At 40.0% G+C, this 20,801-nt stretch overlaps 1 protein-coding gene across 4 annotated transcripts in view; it reads right to left on the reverse strand.

The window, feature by feature from the left end:
* The window catches only part of LOC142376708 (glutamate receptor-interacting protein 2-like), a 402,317-nt gene that overhangs the window by 133,686 nt on the left and 247,830 nt on the right, over window positions 1–20,801 (reverse strand). The window contains exon 1 of one of the 4 annotated variants that reach the window (XM_075460181.1): window positions 257–317. The exons of the other annotated variants lie outside the window; for them this stretch is intronic. Coding sequence (XP_075316296.1) covers window positions 257–302 — 46 coding nt within the window. The 5' untranslated portion in view covers window positions 303–317. Of the gene's footprint in view, window positions 1–256; window positions 318–20,801 lie in introns of those variants that run through there. 4 annotated transcript variants of the gene reach the window in all.

The raw sequence follows: 20,801 nt of genomic DNA on the forward strand, positions 1-20,801 counted from the left end.
GAGGAGGATGCAGGATATTGAACCCTATTTTCGGAGGTGATAAAGTTCATCTAGCCGGTGACCCTGAAGTCGAACTCACCAGTTAGGAATAAAGGCACCTGGTGGATAAATATTCAACTGTTTCCATCAAGTCCAAACGTGTCCGAACCGCGAGCCGCCGACGCGCGCTGTGGAAACTTGGGAGTTGCATCAACAAGCTCAGAAAAAGTGAACAAATGAGGGAAAAGCTGCATAAAAAGAAGATTTTTTTTTTTACCTTTCTGCAGCAGCCTTCTCTTTAATATAGCCTGGAGAAAGAGCATGTTTCCCCCCACACTGAGTCCACACCGGATGGGTAAAGCTCTCCTCGTGGAGGAGCAGAGGAGGAAGAGGGAGGCTGAGCTTCAGTCCTCTTCCTCCGTTTACTCTCTCAAAGGGACGCCCTCCTTATTGACAGCAGCTGAGCTGTGCGTGTGCGTGTGTGTGTGTGTGTGTTTTCCTCACTTCAATCAGCCCTACTCTGACTCTGTTGCTTCCAGTCTGGTTCCGACAGGGCTGATCCGTGTTCTTACCCTCATTTTCTTTATGCGCTAATTTAATTACTGCATTCTCACTCTCTTTTTCCCCTCTTCCTGCTTAAATTTCTCTCCTGATTATGCAAAACAAGAAAAAAAAAATTGTAGCTCAAAGCCTTCGGGACTTCAGATGACCTAGTTTTTTTTCTTTTTTCCCTCTTTCTCTCTCTGTGTCTTGTGAGCTTGCGTGCGTAGCAGGTCTGCGTGAGAGTCTGTGCGTCTGAGGCCATCCAAAGTGTAGCCAAAAGATGAAAGCTCCCACCACTGAAAGCCATCAGATCGTGACTCATTTCTTGGCTCGGTTTTTGTCGGTTTGTGATCACAAGGTGAGCATAGTACCTTGAAGTGACAAAAAAAGTCTCTTTGCTCAGAGCTTTTTTTTCCATCTTCATTACCAAAGATTCCTGATGAGTCCCACAAAGAGGGGCCGAACAAATATCACAGCGCGCGTGAAACACCCTGCCATCACTGCAGGACTTCAATAATACATTTCTGTGTGCTTTAGCAGTCTCAATTATGGAACAATTCAATGGGATAAAGTGTCTTTGGACACCACACTGTACGGCACCGGCTCATTTCTCATTCACCAGCAGCAGATTTAGCCACACGGTGTGTTTACTTTAAAAGCATCCAGGCCGTTTTCTTTCATTTGACACACAATAAGGATTTTGGGGGTTGAAATGCTGACGCAGCTTTAATCTGAGTGTTTGCATCCACAATGAATGAACAGTGTAGAAATGACAGCAATCCTTAGTACAGTACATATCGACAACTGTAAAAACTCCTGCAAGCCTTTAAGTTGTTGTGCCATTATGCAAGTCAGCAGTTTAACCTCACAGTCATGAACATTATTTAAGAGGTTTGTGCTGGAGTGAGGTCTCTGCAGGGCCGGCCCAAGCCTTTATGGGGCCTTAAGCAGAATTTCATTTGGGGCCCCCCTACCATCACCTCAGCTCCAGATGCCTCATTATTATATAGGCAACACTGTTATGTGTGTAACGGACCCACAATCATTAGCATTATTTGTAATCATCTTACATTATACAGGTGTCATTCTTGTTTTTAACCTTAAAGGGATAGAAAACTCATAAATATGGTTTAATTAACTTCTACATAAAGAGTGATGTATAAGTATGGCTCATTAATTAACTATTTGAAAGTAACATCAGCAGGCTGGAGACTGACTTTATAGTAAACACGTTAAATAGTTTAATTTCTTTCAGATGTGCAATGGTGTGCAAAATGTTCAAAATACAAATACAAAATAGAATTGAATGACATTTACATTATCTTACAGAAAAATGAAGTCGTAATCAAAATTAAATACTTAAATAATAAATACAATACTTAAATAATTTTGCCCAACGGTGGCAGCAGCCAGCAGGAGGCATAAATTAACCTAGTATTAGTATTTTGTCAAAATTATTATTATTTTTTTCTGGTGTAATACAATTTCATTTAAATTATTCAATGTTATTTTAATTTCATGTAAATATTTACTTTTTTAATCACAACGTCTCGGTGCTCTCTGGGGCCCCCTGGTGGCGTGGGGGCCCTAAGCGACCGCGTAGTTGGCATATGCCTTGGGCCGGCTCTGGGTCTCTGTAATGGGAAAATATAACTCGTCCAGTTCTTAAAACCCCAAATAAGAGCAAGTTTGGTCGGTGTGTAAAGTGCTATTTGAAATAAATGCAGAGATTGATACACTACAATGAATTGCTGTATATTTACGGTGGATCTACAACAGCATCCGACTGTATTTTACAATAATTGTAAAATACTCAAAATATTCATCCCTCACTTGTGAATTAACACATTGACTCCCAAGTCACGTAAAACTACGTTTTTACTGCCCATGCGTTGGCTCCCACATGGTAAAAATACGTTTTTACGTTTTTTTTATGGATTCTGAATCTATACATTCTGTGTGATTTTTGTAATTATGTGATGAACAGAACTGACATAGATGGCAGTCATAAACTGGTGTCATCATCTGGACATTTTGATCATTACGCCAATGGCTTTGCGTCAACTCAAGAACAATTTTGATAGCGCTGCATTGATTGTTGTGCATTTCCGCATTTTGTCCAATCGCACGTGTCGGTTTCCAGAGGGTGACGGTAAAGTAACATAAACAAACAACAAGAAGGAGAAGAAGACACGCGACAAGTCTAAGGAGGCGGTCTTATGAACAGGTTAGCTTTGCAACATGCCACACGACGCAAATCCTCTGACCCGGATAGTATCTAAAGTGCGACAGGCTGAAAGAGCGCACGTTTCACAAAAGCCCCGATATCTCAGTTTGTTGTTGATTATGGTGGATATCCGCCTTGGTTTAGCTAAGGATAGCTCGCTAATGGCGGCACCTAGAGACACGCAGTTTTGACCCACAAAGAGTTTAAAGTGTCAGCTTTCAAACGAGCCATAACATGTTTCAGTGGCACTATCACATAATATGCTGTGACTGTACAAATAACGTCAAAAAATGGTTTAGAACGCTGGGAGTCTACGACATAATTCCGTAAACAATGCCGGTATTCAATGTGTTAACAGTTAAATCAGTCATTTAACAATACCAGTAGATAACTGTAATTTAACAGCATAAAACAGTATTTGTAATAAATTGATGTCCAAATCCAAAATACGTTATTATACTGTTTGATAAATAACAGTAGCTGGACTGTAAAATAACAGTAAAATATCAGTATTGCCAGTATTTTACTGTTATTTTACAGGGAAATTCTTTACAGTGTATATTTACTGGGACCGTTACAGTTAGCATGCACTCAAGATGTTTCATGTTTAGTCGCATCAACTTGACTTCATTGGTTTATAAATTTCCATTTTACACATGAAACACTGATGCAAAAGCTGAATCCATTAAAGGCAGAGTCTCTGAGAAGCAACGACAGGCACAAGATGTTTCTAATACATACACACATACATGAGAAAACCATTGGACTGTTTAAAAACAACGTTCGGCAAAAAGAAAGATTAAAAGGGATTTGCATATTTCATCCTCGGGAGTGCGGAATGTTCAAGGAACCTGGACGAATGTCAATGCATTAAGGACAGCGGCACAAAGTGGACACCTGGGATCTCTGGTCCCTCAGACAGAACTGCATCACATTACTGTGGGTTGTGTCAGAACACATCTTTTCCAGGGATGTCCACTTTTCAACAAGACAAAGTAAAGAATCCATCACAAAATGACTCGACTGCAGTCCTGACCGGTACCGAACTGAGAATGTTGGAGAACAATGAAAGAAAAAATGGGTAACGACCCCTCACTGTTGCACGCCTTAGAACGTGTTTGCAGGAAGAATGGGACTAAATAAAAACCGGAAACTGCTCATTATTTATCAAACTCAATGCCAAACAGCTTTTATGTGTTATGAGGAATGGAAAAATTACCCAATAAAATCTTTACTGTCACACATTTTTTTTAGGGCTGGGCGAGTAAACTTGTTATTATCGCATTAACTCGTTAATTATTTAACACAGATAAATATTTTATTGCACATTAATGCACGTTTTATTTATTTTTGGGGGGCTTTTGTGCCTTTAATGGATCGGAAAGTTCAGAGAAACAGGAAGCAGAGAGAGGGGGAACGACACGCAGCACAGGGCCGTCCGATGTGGGACTCGAACCAGCTGCAGCGAGGACTATAGCCTCTGTACATGGGGCGCCTGCTCAACCCACTACGCCACGGACCACCCCTGTTTAATTATCGGGGGGTAAAAAAATGTTCATAAATGATATTGCAAGTATGGGATGTCAAACATATTCATGTCAAAAGAGGCGAACTATCCCTTTAACTCAGTGAAATAGTTGGTAACCTAAATACGTTACATACTGTATGAAACCTGCTGAGCTGCACAGTATCTTTGCAGTTACAGTGAAACAGATATAGCGACACTCCTCCTCTCTGATATTAGATCAAAGACCCGTTACAAAATGCGTTTCGAAATATTCAATCAATTCCACTAAGAGTTGGTCTGACACCGGGATCATTTCCACAAAAGGTTATGTTGTGGAGACGTAAATGATTAACGATGAGACAGGAGACGGTGTATTCTTCACGTTTCCATCCACACAATCGCACCTGGTCATGAATGAAGTGTTTTGTGTGGAAAATACATCCAATAATACGTAAAAATGTCCTTTTTTTTTATGAGCTTGCGCTGATTTTGAAGAGAAAAGCCTGGGTTGACAGAGATCAAAACTACCACATCTGAGGGAAGCTTGGGGTTCAGACAAGCAGCAAATTACCTCTTCCGTGTCATATTTTCAAGTTTATTTTGTTTTCCGAATGATTTATTACACCAGTCGAACTTCCATTAGTATCTGTCAGCCCTTGAAAAGTCCAGTTAGACCTTTTATGTGTTACTTGTTCAACACAAAGAGCCTAGAAAAGCTGATAAAAGAGGTACGTTTCCATCGAGCAGCTCATATTTCTTTGTGCGTTCAGGGCTTAATGGAGACCAAAGCATCAGATATTTGCATTTACATGTGGCCGGGTCACGTTGCTGCGGTGAGGAAAAGTTTTCGTGACTACATGAAATAAGCACGAGGACGGCTTGTTTTATTTCTGCTTGCACTGATGCTGCATCGGCAGTTTCAGTTTGAGTCGTGTCTCAGGTCGCTCATTTCTCTGAAGAAATGTGGCATCACAGTCAGAGAGAATCTTTGAAAACTGTGACAGCATCGAGATAAAGTGGACGTGTTGATACTGTAGTAAATATGTGGGATGGTCGCCGAGCCGATGTGGAGATGAGTGATGAAGAACTCTGCTGACACGGACTTAACCCTCCTGTTTGTCTTGTGGGTCAAAAGTGACCCACTACCATGTTTAGCTGTAGAAAAAATACCTTAAACTGTCTTTTTCCAACTTGAAATTGTATGAATTTTCCTAAAGGGACCCCATCATTAGAAAAAGTCATACTTTATTTTTGTTTATGTTTCCATGTGGGCTGTACACCACTAGGGTACAAAGATTGTCTTATGGGTCATTTTTGACCCGTGAATTATAAAAACATTTAAACACCAGAAAAAAGTTCACTGTTTTTTCCCTTTCAATATAATTAATTCAGAAGTAATTACTTCACATTTATATAATAGCAATAATAAACCTTTATTATGTAAAAGAAAACTGAGAAAACAAGAAAACTGTTGGTCCAACTGACAGTTGGTTTGTGGTAAAAAAAACAAAAAATGGATATACAAATAGATAAATAACAAGGGTTTCATCATGCAAAATAGATTTTGGATTTAAAATTCAATTAAGTTGCTTTATTTTGGGGCTTTGGTAGGGCGGGTCATTTTTGACCCATAGGACAAGAGGAGTAAACAGAATGTTAAGACCGCACAAGGGTTAATCGAACATAGAAACCTTTATTGCATCCATCAGGCCCGTCTCGAATTTACAGAAAAGATGCATCAAGTCTGGAGAGAGTAGCTCAATTGTTGTCTTTCAGAGGGGTGAAACTTCTTTTTATTGGAGATGCTCAAGGTCTCTTCTTCTCCAGGCATCTAGCCAAGAGACAATGTCCATGGACTTCACGCCTTTGGAATGTATTTTCCTCCAAATCTCCTTATTTGACTATATGCCATCTCTGGTTGGAACACATGCACTTAGTGGCCTTCATCAGTGACGTGTTTAGAGCATATGCACTCAGTGACCTTAGAGATGGTCCTTTTCAACTGTTCTCTTGAGTATCAGACACTTCAATACCCAGATTTTTTTTTTTTTTTTTTTAATAATTCACATGGTTTTCTGGGGATTGTCTTAATGACCAGTGAGAAGATGACAGAATATTTTGGGAGAGACACTGACGTTGACAGCGACACGACAGGTTTGCTTGCCAGTTAAAATCCTCCTGATCAAGGCTGAGAATAATGAGGTAAAACAGAGGCTCCGTGCGTGTTCAGCTGCACAAAGATGAGATTAAGGACCACTGAGGAGAAAATGAGAATGCTGTTCAAGGTTAAAGAGGAGGTTTTTCTAGTACGCTGTTTCTATGTCCACATGCCGCTCTCCTGCAGGTTTCAGATGTTTCCCTGCTCCAGCACACCTGATTCAGATCAATGCGTCATTAGCAGGCTTGTGCAGAACTTTACAATCTTTTGAAGAGATCCATTTCATCTGAATCAGGTGTGTTGAAGCAGGGAAACATCCAGGCCCTCCAGGACCGACTTTGGACATCCCTTCCCTATAATGGCAAATAACTAGGGCTGGGCAATGATTAAAATCTAATTAATCACATGATTTCCCTGATTAATCACGATTAATCGCATTTGTATGCAAAATCCAAAAATGAATTCAAAAGTAGTGTATAGCTTTTACCATTTAGTTTTATTTTAAATGTGCTGCCATATGAATGAAAGTGCCATAACATTTGTTGTGCAAACACACTTTTAACATCAGCATCTTTCTGTAGTTTTTATGTAGAAGCCTCGCTCCACTGTCTGTTTCCTTGAATGACTTGCTGCTATCAGTTGTGTGTTTTGCCTTTAAGTGATATTTTAGACTGGAACTACTACGCTGAGAAGACAATTCAACTTGGCAGTGTTTACAGATGACTTTGGTTCTGTCGACTCCGCCGTCTGGAAGAACTTTAAAATGAAAATGGCCGAGTAAAAGTTCCGTACCCTTCTCCATGTTTGGTGGATCCGCCGATTACTTTCTTTTCCGGTTCCGCAGCAGACACCAACAGACTTTTACAAAATAAAAGCCATCTGGCCCCGGTTCGAGTCCCTCATCGGACGGTCCTGTGCTGCGTGTTGTTCCCCCTCTCTGCTCCCTGCTTCCTGTCTCTTTGAACTTTCCTATCCATTAAAGGCACAAAAGCCCCCAAAAAACTGCGTTAATGCGCATTAAAAATATTTATTAGCGTTAAATAATTAACTCACCCAGCCCTACAAATAACAAATGAAAAGATCTTAATGTGCTCAAAAGTGGGACAGAAAAGAAAATCCTGCATTTTGAGGTCATGGTCTTTTTTACAAGGTGAGTGATGGAATAAAAAAAACAAAGCAGGAGTGAGAACAAGGACACTTCTACATCCTCTCTCTCAAAAAGGATGCCCACTTCAGATCATGCACTGCTGACTGAGTGAAAGATAAAAAAGACCCGGTGGAAGGTGGTGAAAACTTTCCCAACACTGCTCTGGGTGACAGAGCCTCTGACTCCGGCTAAAAGTTAAAAAGAATTCTCTCAAAATCACTTGTTTCTTAATGAACAGAGATGGGGGGGGGATGAAATGAAAACAAGGTCGTCTGCTCAGGACACTGATGAGTAAAAAGAACTGATTGCATCACTCAGGATGAATAAGTCATGATTTTGTCAGTCAAATCACACAACTGACAACTAATGCAACCTAATGCAATATCAGTGCAACAAATATTACCTCTGAGACGGCTGTAATGATCTCGTTAAGACTGAGACGTGTTGTGATGGAGCTGAAGTCTGTTCGATCAGTTCTGTGAGCTATAAACCATGAGATGGATATTTATGAATAACATGTATTCGTTTAAAAAGGAGGCTGAAAATAGTTGCGACTTCTCACATCTGCCTTATTTACAGTCTTTTAAATGAAATTTTCCAGTGTTTTTATTGCCTAAGCACCATATTGTTGGTGTGCATATATTACTTTGGTTATTCAGAGCCAGGTGGAACCGCGTTACAGGTCTGGCGCCTCGTTAAAGGGATAGTTCGCCTCTTTTGACATGAAGCTGTATGACATCCCATATCAGTAATATCATTTATGAACATTTTCTTACCCCCTGCTGCGTCCTGTGAGCCGAGTTCCAGCCTCGTTTTGGTGTTAAGGTAGTCCGGCTAGTTGGCTGGGGCCACAAAAATAAAGCGTTTTGCTTCTCACAATATGCGTTCAAAAGAGTAATACATTTGCATCACAAAATCGTCCGTCCAGAAAAAGTCAGACCTCACAATCGCTTGGCGCTATTTTTGCCTCCCTTCATATCAATACGTTCAGCCACCTAGCGATAGCCGCACCTGTTACGGTGTTTACTGCTCGGTCTGCACTTTGGTCTGCAAGGTTTACACAGCACGTAGTGATACGAAGGGAGAGAAAATAGGGCCAAGCTTGTTAAAAAGATGAAAAATGTCCGTTACCATTTGCTGCGACGGTTATAGATATATATATGGTGTCCTTGGAGGGCAGTGGTGCATATCATGATGCACATGTTACCTCTGCTGTTGTTCTCACCTCCAGATATTTCCCAGCTGACACCATAAGAACATGAAAAGCTTTTCTCCCTGACACACAAATGTCTCCGTGACAGTTCACAGCCAATTGCTGCAGCGCCGCAGAAGGCAGTGGTTGTTTTTGTTGAGTTTATTTTAATCTTCATGTTACCCAGGTGAGTTTGGTGGGGAACGCTTGTTGTCAGCAGTGCCCTGATTTTTTTTTAGTGTCACATTCCTGAAAGCGGCCTCGTGTGAAACATGGAGACGCAGTGGGACAAAGCTGCTGTTTGACTGCCTGGAGGACAGAAAAGTGAACCGTTTCTGGTCCGGTTGGTTGCGGAGGCAGCACATTCTGAGTTTTAGGTATTTCGTGTTTTTGTGTAGATGCCATGTTGTGAGGCTTTTTCTTTAATGCACAGAGCCTGCATGCTATTAGGAATACTTTGGTGCATATTGTCAGTCATCCAGACCATCGGTAATCCTAAGAGCTTGAGTAAGGGCGATTTACAAACTATTTGGTCTGGAGTATCAGCATATAAGTCGTACAACGGAACCCTCTGCTACTTTTAGTTTCAACAATTTTTATTGATTTTTCACAATGAATTATCGAACAGACACACGGACAGCAATAACAATAATGAAATAAAATAAGTAAGAAATAAGTACATTCAGATATCTTAAGAAATATACATATACAGTATATATTTAAAAAGGATAAATAAAATAAATAAATGTGTAATAACAATAGTAGTAATAAAAATGATAATAAGGGTAAAATAGAATAAAGTAAGATTAATTAAAAGATAAAATAACTAAATAAATGAATATGTAAATAAATAAAATAAAGTAAATAATAATAAGAATAGTTTGAAGAGGGAAGGGGGGGGGGGATTCCGTTCTCAATTCTGTATTGGTGTCTTAATCCTCATTTAACGGAGTTTGTAAGCTTTTGTAATATTCTAGAAAGGGGGTCCAGGTAAAGGAGCCTTTAAGAGTATATCTGATTTTCCTCTGCTACTTTTAAGAAGAAGTCCAGTTGGCCTTATTCAAGCTCTTAGGATCGTCCTTAAGAATCTTCTCACACTGCAGGACGAACCCTTAAGTTCATATTTCAGTCTAATTCTAAAAGAATGAATAATTGAACTTACAAAAGCAGTGGATTCTACAGAGATTCTGCATTTGGCCTGAGGTAGAATGAAAGAAGAATGCTGAATTAGCTTCACAACAGTAAGTATGTTTACATAAACACAATTCACTGTGGTTGTCTGGACTAAAACTGGAATTTTTAGATGCTCGTAAGCATGTAAGTCTGACAGAAATAATGTGAAGGCGACAGTAAAATCCGGACTAAGACACCCCGATAACTGTCAGCCTACTGATCACTGGCTCTGACACTACAATTCCCAGGATTCCTCTGTTCATGTCATCATCGTCTGCACCTGTGTCCTGTCATTACCCTCATGTGTTGCACCTGTCTTATGTCAGACTGAAACAACACTTGCTGGACACAAGCGCCGGCGTTCTTCAAAGGGTTTATTCCCACGGTAAAGACTTGAGACATCACATAACAAGACTACATAAGGAAGTTGAGACTAGCATGTCAAAAGTTACATCATTTTTGCATTTTTTTTTTTTTAAATCAAAACAGTGTGTATTAAATCCAATAAAGCTGCTCTCCTTCACGTCGTTTTTGTGTTTCTTTTGTAAAACAGCTGAATCTGTCAGAAACTGGGACTGAAGATCAGCACATTGTCAGTGAGGGTGGGTGTGAGGAGAAAGGATGCGGATGCAGATCCTTGGAAATTAAAACTTAATTTATTTCACAAAAGGTTTTAACAGAAAGCGCGGCTGTGCCGGATATAAAAAAACTAAATGAGACTGAAAACAAAACAAAGGACTTGACATGGAAATACTTAGCTGGCTGTGACATGGACCATAGATGACGGAGAAGGATCTGACAATAAACATGGAAAGACCTGGGGACTAAATACTGTGGCGGGTGATTAATGATAAGAGTGCAGCTGATGGGGAAAACACAGGTGAGGGACGTGAGGCTGATGGCAGGGCATGACATGGAAAAAACTAAACACAGGACCTGAACCTAAAACATGAGAAAACTAAGAACTTAAGCAGAAACTAAAAACATGGCAAAAACCCACAGACATGACACACATTAAGACTTTAAGCAGCAAAATATCTTAAATATTTTCCTCACACAGTCTACAGTGTTTCAGCATCGAACATATTTAAGTTAGATAAACTTGTACAATGATGGTGGTACAGATAAATGGCCCAGTTGACCTGTAACCCGTAACTTGAGTCAACTCTTAATGTTAATGTGCCGAGTGTCTTCAGACAGAGGCTACTGCGGCTATTAGGAGTGGTTCAGAAGGTCATTTGCTCTAAATTCTCTGTTGGGGACTCAGTTGTAATGATGGAGCTATATATACTGTATCTCACTTGGTTGTGTCCCCACACCCTTCTTTGGCTTTGTGATTTAATTTATCTCTCATATTTCTCTTTCCTTCTCCGTCAGATTTGACCCTGTTGACTTTTTAGCCAAACAAAACCACAGCACGGCACTCTGATGCTGGTTAATGCCAGGATGCGTGTCTATATATATATATATATATATATATATATATATATATATATATATATATATATATGAAAAAAGAAGATCTAATCCAGTCTTCCAACATCCACACCAGAGCCTGTCAGCACTGACTGTGCTGTGGCAACATTTTAAGCCCTCTGTGGGCTCAGCGGGAGATTTTCTTCACATCAGGTTAAGGCCCTGTGTAATAACCACTTATTGGACTGGAAACCTTTCTTCTCCCTGACAGTGCATGATGGGATAAAGAGTTTTCAGTCCTTTCTGACAGTAAGTAGCATGAAACAGGTGATGCAAATGATTAGTAGTCACTATCCGTGGGTCTGAAGTTCAGCTTTTCGCCCCATTGTTTAGTGAACCATAAGTCAGCTAATCATAGATGCATTTTTTATTCATATATTTAAAGTCCTAGTCTTGTGGAAGCTGATTCGTGTGCCAGGTGGCTCATTTCAAATTGAATTGGCACTTTTCTGTGGAGTCCAGTCATCTTTAACTCTCTGCAGCTTTGTGCCTGAAAGCCAAAATTTTGTTAAATTGTTTGCACAATGCTGCCTCATAGGAGGAAGGTCCTGAGAATGAATCGGTGCAAATTGTTGCATGTCATGGTTTTGGTTCAAAACCCAAACTAACGAGTGTTTGTTCTGACTCGGATCCATCAAACTTTTAGAAACGCTAAAGCCAGTAGAGTGCAGAATATCATGTATAACCCTAAATTAGGTTAAAGGGATAGTTCGCCTCTTTTGACATGAAACTGTATGACATCCCATATTAGCAATATCATTTATGAAAATTGACTTATCCCTGCTGCGTCCTGTGAGCCGAGTTCCAGCCTCGTTTTGGCTTTGATGAAGGTAGTCCGGCTAGTTGGCTGGGGTCACAAAAATAAAGCGTTTTGCTTCTCAAAACAATATGCGTTCAAAAGAGTAATACATTTGCATCACAAAATCGTTGTCCAGGAAAAAGTCAGACCTCCCATCGCTTGCCGCTATTTTTGCCTCCCTTGATATCAATGCATCCAATGTAAACTGTGCAGACCGAAGTGCAGACCGAGCAGTAAACACCATAACAGGTGCGGCTATCGCTAGGTGGCTGGACGCATTGATATCAAGGGAGGCAAAAATAGCGGCAAGCGATGTGAGGTCTGACTTTTTCCTGGACAACGATTTTGTGATGCAAATGTATTACTCTTTTGAACGCACATTGTTTTGAGAAGCAAAAAGTTTTACTTTTTAAACCCCAGCCAACTAGCCGGGCTACCTTCGTCAACGCCAAAACGAGGCTGGAACTCGGCTCACAGGACGCAGCAGGGGGTAAGTCAAATTTAATAAATGATGTTGCTAGTATGGGATGTCATACAGCTTCATGTCAAAAGAGGCGAACTATCCCTTTAATACTAAAAAGATCTTGTTTATTATGGTTAAATTTCACTATTAAAAAGCCAACATTTGAAAGGCATCTAAATTCAATTACTTTAATCGTGACTTAAATTATTATCGGTCACTTATTTGACAACATTTATACAACGATTATCTAGCGTTTTCGAAGTGGTTATAATTTTGGAAATCAGTATAGATTTAATCTCTCTGCATGACAACATTTTCATTTTGTTTCCGTCTGATTTCACTGGCTTGGAAGTCATCAGGAACAGATGATTTTACCTGAAACTACATATAAACCGTAGATTCTGACTCAGGATGCTTAAATAAGACACTTATTAGTGCACACTCCTGGTGACAGTTTTCTCTGAGGATGAATCTTACTGCGACACTTCCTGTGAGACCACAAGCCGAATCAAACTGAACTGTTTCTCTGCTGCTAACCGTCAGTCAAAAGTGCTAAATGTTGACGTTTGTGGCTTCATCCGTGGACTTTTTACCTTGGATAGGTGCTGAGCTCTGGCTGTTACAGCCTTTCTGTATTCACCCGGAGACGCAGGGCCATCGAATGAGTCACAGCGTGATTCAGGAGCAGATTTTCTTATCTAATTTTTCTTTTTCTTCTCATGCACATTAAATCAATGAGAGCATCCCCAGTATTTTCTGTCCACGCTCCATTCCCTCTCTCTGTTATATTTCTGATTCCAGCATGTTTTTTCCTGATAAATTCAAATTAAAAGACTCCATAGGACTGTTTTCTCCCTGCTGGGTCGGGTCGGGGGGGCCACGTCTATTCCAAAAGGTGCGTCGGGTTGATCTAATCACATAACAGCTGTATCTGAATACACCAGCTGACAGGAGCTCAGTGTTAATCAAACACAGAGTGAAAATAAACAGGACTAACTTACCCAGACAGGTCCCAGCCATTCTATTCTCAGACAATCAGGCACTACTGATAAAGTCTTACAGGACAAGTGAGGCTCTACTTATTATGTAACTCGGCTGCTTGTTGTCAGCAAACTGAGGTATGAATCAGAACGGTTGTTTGTCAAAGTGTGCTTCAATAACAGCAGTTTTTCTTTCTAGGAATCTGCTGTCGGAGCAACACATCCGCAAAGTTGGAGCTGCTCCAAAGGCAGGTTTGCCTAATGTAAACCGGATCAGATGACAGACTTCAGAACATCGACCCAATCATCCAAACGGTGTAATGATGAGAAAACGGTTCCTGCAAGCAGATTTGTTTTAACCCAGTTATGACCTGGAGAGACGTATGTGTGATTTTTACATTTCATGTCTGGAGTAATGCACACGTCACATCGACATTTTCAAAATTAAAAAAAAAAAAAAAAAAAAAAAAGTTGATAAACATGAAGACAAGCTAATTCATTCTTTTTTTTTTTTAAATGAAGTTTTAGCCACTCAAACGTTTCCTTATGTCTTTAGAGGCTGAGAAATTTAAGATTATCAAAAAAAAAAAAAAAACGTTCTTTTAATTAAGCCTGTACAGTAAATACTCCCAGATACTTTTATGCTTGCACTCTCACTGAATACACAGAGCCCTGCATAATGTTTGAGACATTCAAGGTAAACACAAGAAACTTGTGCTAAAGGAAAAAAAAATAATGGACCAGACCCAGTGAATAATTCCCTATACTCCCCATAATATAGATCAGTGAGCAGTGCTCACCAACATGTCATTGGGGTCATCAGGTGGGAACCTCCTTTCATCTGTGTTTCGTCTAGTTGGGCCCACGACACCTCCAGGAGGCTAGACGGTGATCACTGGCGTCCCAGAGTCACTCCCCTAATGCCGGCCATCACTGCTCCTCACACCACAACAACCATCTTTTACAACCACAAGCTACCCCAGCCTCTCACCAACTGCACACCAGTCACAGCGGGGTGGGGATGCAAACCCTGGTTCGGGTATGGGGTAGAAATAAAAGAGGTAAAGATAAGTAGGAATGGGATTCAAACCCTGGTTCGGGTAGGGGGTAGTGAAAATATAGAGAGGGCCAGAGGTGGAGGCAGGACAAAACACACTATCAGATTCAGCAGACAAACTCACCTAAACAGTCCTACAGTCACTAAGAATGCCAGCAAAAACAAAGCCATACAACTCACTCTCACCAACTGCACACCAGTCACAGCGGGGTGGGGATGCAAACCCTTTATTTGAGCTCTGGTGTGCCTGTCAGAGACGACCATCCACAGAGGACTTCATGAACAGAAATACAGAGGCTACGCTGCAACATGCTAACCAATGATTAGCCCCAAAAAACAGGATGGACTCATTACAGTTTGCCAAAATGTTCTTAAAGGAGCTGCAGGTGTTCTGGACAGACGAGACCAAGATGAACACGTTTTAGAGTGATGGCAGGAAGAAAGTGTGGAGACCAACAGGAAGTACCCAAGATCCAAAGCATAGCAGCTCCTCTGTTAGACACGGAGGTGGGGGTGTTATGGTGTGGGCTGCCACAGGTACCGGCTCACTTATCTTCACTGATGATGGAGCTGCTGATGACAGCTGCACAGTGAATTCTGAGCTGGATAGAAACATCTCTGAGTCAGCTTCATTAACTGCGCAATCTTAGGGTTGTTGTAATATAACTGCTTCTTTTTCACATCATACAAAGTTATTAATATCACCAGGAGGATCATTACTGACAGGACATGTGACCTTTTAACACCCCTACTTTCTCATATTCACCGTATTACCTTTAGAACAAGCCATCTGCCGGTATGAATGTCACACATTTACCAATCCAACTCTCATGTGGGCTCTAAGAACCAAACAAACCAAACTAAGACTTGTTCTCAGGGCCTAATATCACCACGACCGGTGCACTGAAGCCAAAAGGTTTATTGTGCAAATTTCACTTCAAAAGGGCCTAGGGGCTTTAATAGTGTCAGGTTAGGGTGTTGGCAGGACACGGATGCGGACTCCAGAGGTGTAAAGCAAACTGGGTTTACTCACAAAACAGGGTTTAACAAAAGCCGGATGACAACACAAAACTGCTGGATCAAAAACATGAATAGAACTGAGACAAGAAAAACAAAAGACTTGGCATGAAAAAACACTTGTCTGAAGGCATGGCGTGGCAAGAAGGGAATGGTTAAATTGGGGCAAGAAATCAAACTGAAAGGGGAGCCTGGAAACTAAATACTGAACTGGGAGTGATTGACAAATGAGTGCAGCTGGGGACAATGAATACAGGTGACGTGAGTGAAACTAATGAACAGAACATGGGAAGTGAGGGAAAAACAATGGCAAAACTAAAACAAAACATGAACTCGAAAACAAAGGCTGTGTTCGAAAACCGCATACTTCTCCTACTATTTCCACTACTCATACTAACTTTTTGAGTTAGTAAGCGAGTTTGAGTAAGCGAGAAATTCCCGGATGCATACTAGATTCTCCGAAATGTTGGGTATGCATCATGAGGTTACTACTCATACTCAAACTACCCAAGATGCAACGTAACATCGCCGATCGTCATTTCCTGTCAAAACGGCAGTTTCAAGCTAGCTACAACAAGGGTTGGTTAACTTCCTCTTTTCAAAACAAAAGCACCAATTGTATCGTAATGGCTTTCCCTATGATAAAAGGCAACGGGTATTTTATTTTGTGAAAATAACCAGAAGTGCGTTGTTCACTGCGGCTAGCTTTAGTAGCGCCAAATTCGTGGGAGAAAAATTGTAAATATCCGGTATTTTGTCAGATTTTCAAAACGTTGGGGATCTAAACGACTACTTTCTCGCCTGAAAATGTTTCAAATGTTGCTAAAGTTTAGAGTTTAGAGCTCAAGCGAAATCGGCTTCAGGCCGGCTGATTTTGGCCTGGGCAAGAGTGAAATGCATTGTGGGTAAACGCTCTGCATACTGTCTGATCGATGAGTATGCAGTATGGAAGTATGTAGTATGTAGTTTTGAACACAGCCTAAGACATGAAACAACCTAAAACATGATAAAACAAAATTAAAAACATGGGGAAAACCCCATGGACGTGACAGATAGAACGGCCGTGGGAGCTGGTTGGGTGGATGGATGGGCAAAACCTGGGACTTTTACATGGAAGTGCCCATTTGTTTCCTTTTTTAAAAATCAACACTATTCAATTTAACCACAACTGGCCTTTGAACATACTGTGACACAGCTGAACATTTCGCACATGAACAGGTGTGAAAAGGCTCCGACTCATTCTAATATCTTATCTAAGAAAATATGTGAAAGATTTTCAACCTCGGATCCACACATCTAAACTTCCTCTGACTCATGTGTAAGCATGGAGGCCTGGATGCGGTTCCCCTGCTCCTCCACATCTTCCCCAGAAGGCTCCGAAGACCACCTGCTGTCTCTGCAAACAGCCCCAGTAACATATTACAGAGAACAGATACTTCAGAAGATTACGGTTAACTCACGAGCTTCATAAAAGATTGAGTAGTTCAAACTATTCTCCCCCCCTCGTCAGATTTTTGTAGCTCTTTTCTGTTCTTTTAATCGTTCCCCTCTTTTTTTTTTGCTTGATTTTGACTGGGACAGTCATTTAGGCGTGAATAAAATCATCATAATTAAGCAGGATCATCTCTAATATAGAGAAATTAAACTAGCTTTTGTCTCTGCAATAGAGAGGATTATAGTAGACTGAGTCTAAAAATGTAAAAATCTCCACTGACTGCCACTTTGAATAATGGATAAAAGCTTTGCTGACTTAAAGGTGTGACGTGGCTCTTGAGGAGTGTGTGTGTGTATGTATATATATATATATATATATATGACTGCAGTCAAATCTTCAAGCCAAGAAGGCTTAATTTTACTGATTTTGATTTAAAGTCAGGTTTTCTAATCTTCCTCTACACTGAAAAAAACAACTCATAAGATTTACTTAAAAACCCTTTGTAAGTATTTGCATTCAAATGATTAAAGTAATGTTTAATTCTGCAATATCAAGTAAATGTTACTTACCATAAAACATAACAGTTTTGAAGATATTTAGTAACATTTACTTAATTACATCTAAGTTTTAAGTTATATTTATTTAAACAAATTAATTAAAGTCTACTTGTATTTGATAGGCAGGAACATCATTTTACTCAAAATCTTAAGTAAATTTTATATATCTGTAGTATTTGCTGTTATGAAGTAACTTAGTAGATTTTAACGACACACTTTCAGAGTAAAGTTTATGTAGTATTTCTAGGTTTATGTACATACAACTATTAAACATTTAAATTGTATGAGGAAACCTAAATAAAACTTACTCTTCTCCCATAATTCATGTATTACGTTAATAAAATGTTTAATTTTACTAAAGAAGCTCTAGTTCTTACTGAATCTTAAAAATACAAGGTAGAAATTATGACAGTTACTCTAATAGAGTTTACTTCAACAAAAAGTCACTTTTTTCAGGAAACACATGTTTGCTGTTTAAACAAGTTTAACTGTTAATTTAATTTATCTATAATGAATCTCGTCCAGTGTTTTTAGAGCATCTCTTCCGAGCTTTGTATGTTAATCATTCGATTTCTACTGTGACGTTTGCTTCTTTTTAACCATGAAAGCACGAATCCGCAGCAGATGATGGATATTTTCATGTTCTTTCCTCGGCTGTGTGCTCTTAACCTTTCCTCTTTGTTGTAGCCTCGTTTCGTTCTTTCAAGTCTTTTCTGTTTATTTCACCAGAAGCACCGTCCTGTTTGTCCACAGATGCACCGATGTGTGCAGGCAAAAGTTCTGCCACAGTTAATAGGCATCCCATTGACGCTCACACGCACAGATTTGCACACACAGGAAAAAGGAATTCCAAGTGAGTTCTGCTCCAGTTAATTAAGATCCTGGTTGCACACACAGAGCTATGCCACACTTAATAAAGCATGCTGGATAAGACACATGGGGCTCGTTATTTTCGGTTTTAATGGAAAAAAAAAAAAAAAAATTAGAACATTTTTAATATTAAGAAGCAGCTCATGTCGAGGTGCATAATAGTCAATGACAGCAAAGGTTAGATTATGAAAACAAAATTAGCATTTTGCAGGTTTACTTTAATCTGAAGCATGATTGCTTTTTTTTTTTACTTCTATCCAGCTTAAACTTCTCATCACAAGAGAAGAATTGTTGTCTTTTACTGCTATGAAGGGTGTCCACTCACACACAGCTGCTAAGTTTGTCTTTGGTAAAAAAAAAAAAAATAAAAAAAAAGAACATTAAATGTGTAATTTCTGTTGTGAGAATCAGTTTTAAACGAGTGAAACGAGATAACATGGTACACAAAAGTTACAGAAGTAGCAGCCAGCGGGTTTTTTGCTCCTATGCGCTGCGAACAGTGGACGATCCTGATGGTAATGTTAAAGGTCTTAAACAATTTTTGGGCTCAAGTCTTATTGATACTGAGATTTGATAGTGTTTAATTTTTGGTTCAGGGTTTACGTTCACACTCCATATTATTTTCAGTTTTAATTGAACATGTTTTAGTTGATTATTTAAGTTTTCTTTAACAATTTTGTGTTAATTATGGGGTGGTGATAGGTTAGGTTTTTAGGTTAGATTTTTACTTTATTAAATCTCTGATAAGTGATTCAAACCATTTAGAGAACACATGTGCACAGAGACAAACACAAGACAAAAACTCACACAGAATTTTTGGGAAAACTTAAGTTTTAGTAAACCATGATTAATTGTTTTATCATCCACCCCCCTGACGTGACTTAGTCAGTGGGGTTACATGGCACTCCGCCAAGGAGGTTATGTGATCGCCCGAGTTTGTCTGTTTGTCTGGATGTTCGTTCGTCTGTTCATGCTGCAATCTTGCGACCTGCCACAAGGTGGCGCGACCTCAAGGTGCCAAAGCCAAACAGAATGCATAGTGCGCGAATTTACTTGCACGGCAAGCCAGTGTGCATAACTGCAAATAGCGTAATAACGGCAAACACTGCTTCCCGACAGAACACTGCTTCCCGACAAAACATTATTATAATAATAATATTAATAATAATAATAATAATTAATAATAATAACGGCAAACACTGCTGTTCAATAATGAATAGGGAGAAGGGAATGCCTCTTCTGCTGACAGCGCCAAAGAACAAGTAGGCCACATCAGGAACGTATGTCCATACATGGCTCGCTATCCTCAAGTAGGCCACACCTTCGCAGGCATCTGTGATTGTTTCAGACCATTCACGACAATATATGGGTGGATAAAAAAAAAAGCGCTTATAAAACAAAGCTTCCTTGGCGGAGGTCTGCACTCTCTGAGTGCATTTCTAGTTAAGTTCATGTATCCACCTTAATCTGACAAGAAATTGGTGCTTTGTTCCGTTCTGTCGAGATGATCCCACACTGCTTCGGTAATGCTGAGATCCGGGCTCTGGGGAGGCCAGACCATGCCTGACAGTGCGTGTTTTCCTATTTAGATTTGCTTTAACTGCATCGGCAGAAAGTTTTGACCAAGAAAACTACTGCTCAGCGCCCTTTTAAAAGATTACAAGAAAGACTGGCTATGTGGAAGAAAAACAACCGTTTGCACATCCTCAAAAGTGACGCTAAGCATCCACAACATGTGATGCAACCATCTTACATCCCTGTTTTAGGGGCCTTAAATGCTGGCTGCGTTACCACAGCAGTCATGTTTTCTGCCATGATACCAATCTCCTTTACTGTCCCCATGTTCATGGTTTTCCATCCAGCGAATCCAGAAGTTCTGTACGGTCTGAGTTTGCTGGTGCGCCCCCCTGTGGACACTTCTGGAAACAGGCTCAGTACGCCTGCAAGTCTGTCAACAACAACATCTGCAAAGGACGTGGGTGCCCATGTGAGCGCAAAGACAAAAAGCAAGTATTTCTGGAATTATTTAGGTTCCACAAATATGTGTTTCATTCACTTTCACACCTTTTTTAAATGATAGCTTATTTTTTTTTTAAATCAATCAATGTCAAAACAAGCTAAATGTAACTCGCACGATTACAAAAAATGCACAAAAAAAGGTCACATGAATTCTTTATGAAAGTCTGAAACGGTTATTTGTTGATGCATTTTGTTCTTCTGA

Source organism: Odontesthes bonariensis, chromosome 3 (genome assembly GCF_027942865.1).
Source record: "Odontesthes bonariensis isolate fOdoBon6 chromosome 3, fOdoBon6.hap1, whole genome shotgun sequence".
Classification (NCBI taxonomy): domain Eukaryota; kingdom Metazoa; phylum Chordata; class Actinopteri; order Atheriniformes; family Atherinopsidae; genus Odontesthes; species Odontesthes bonariensis.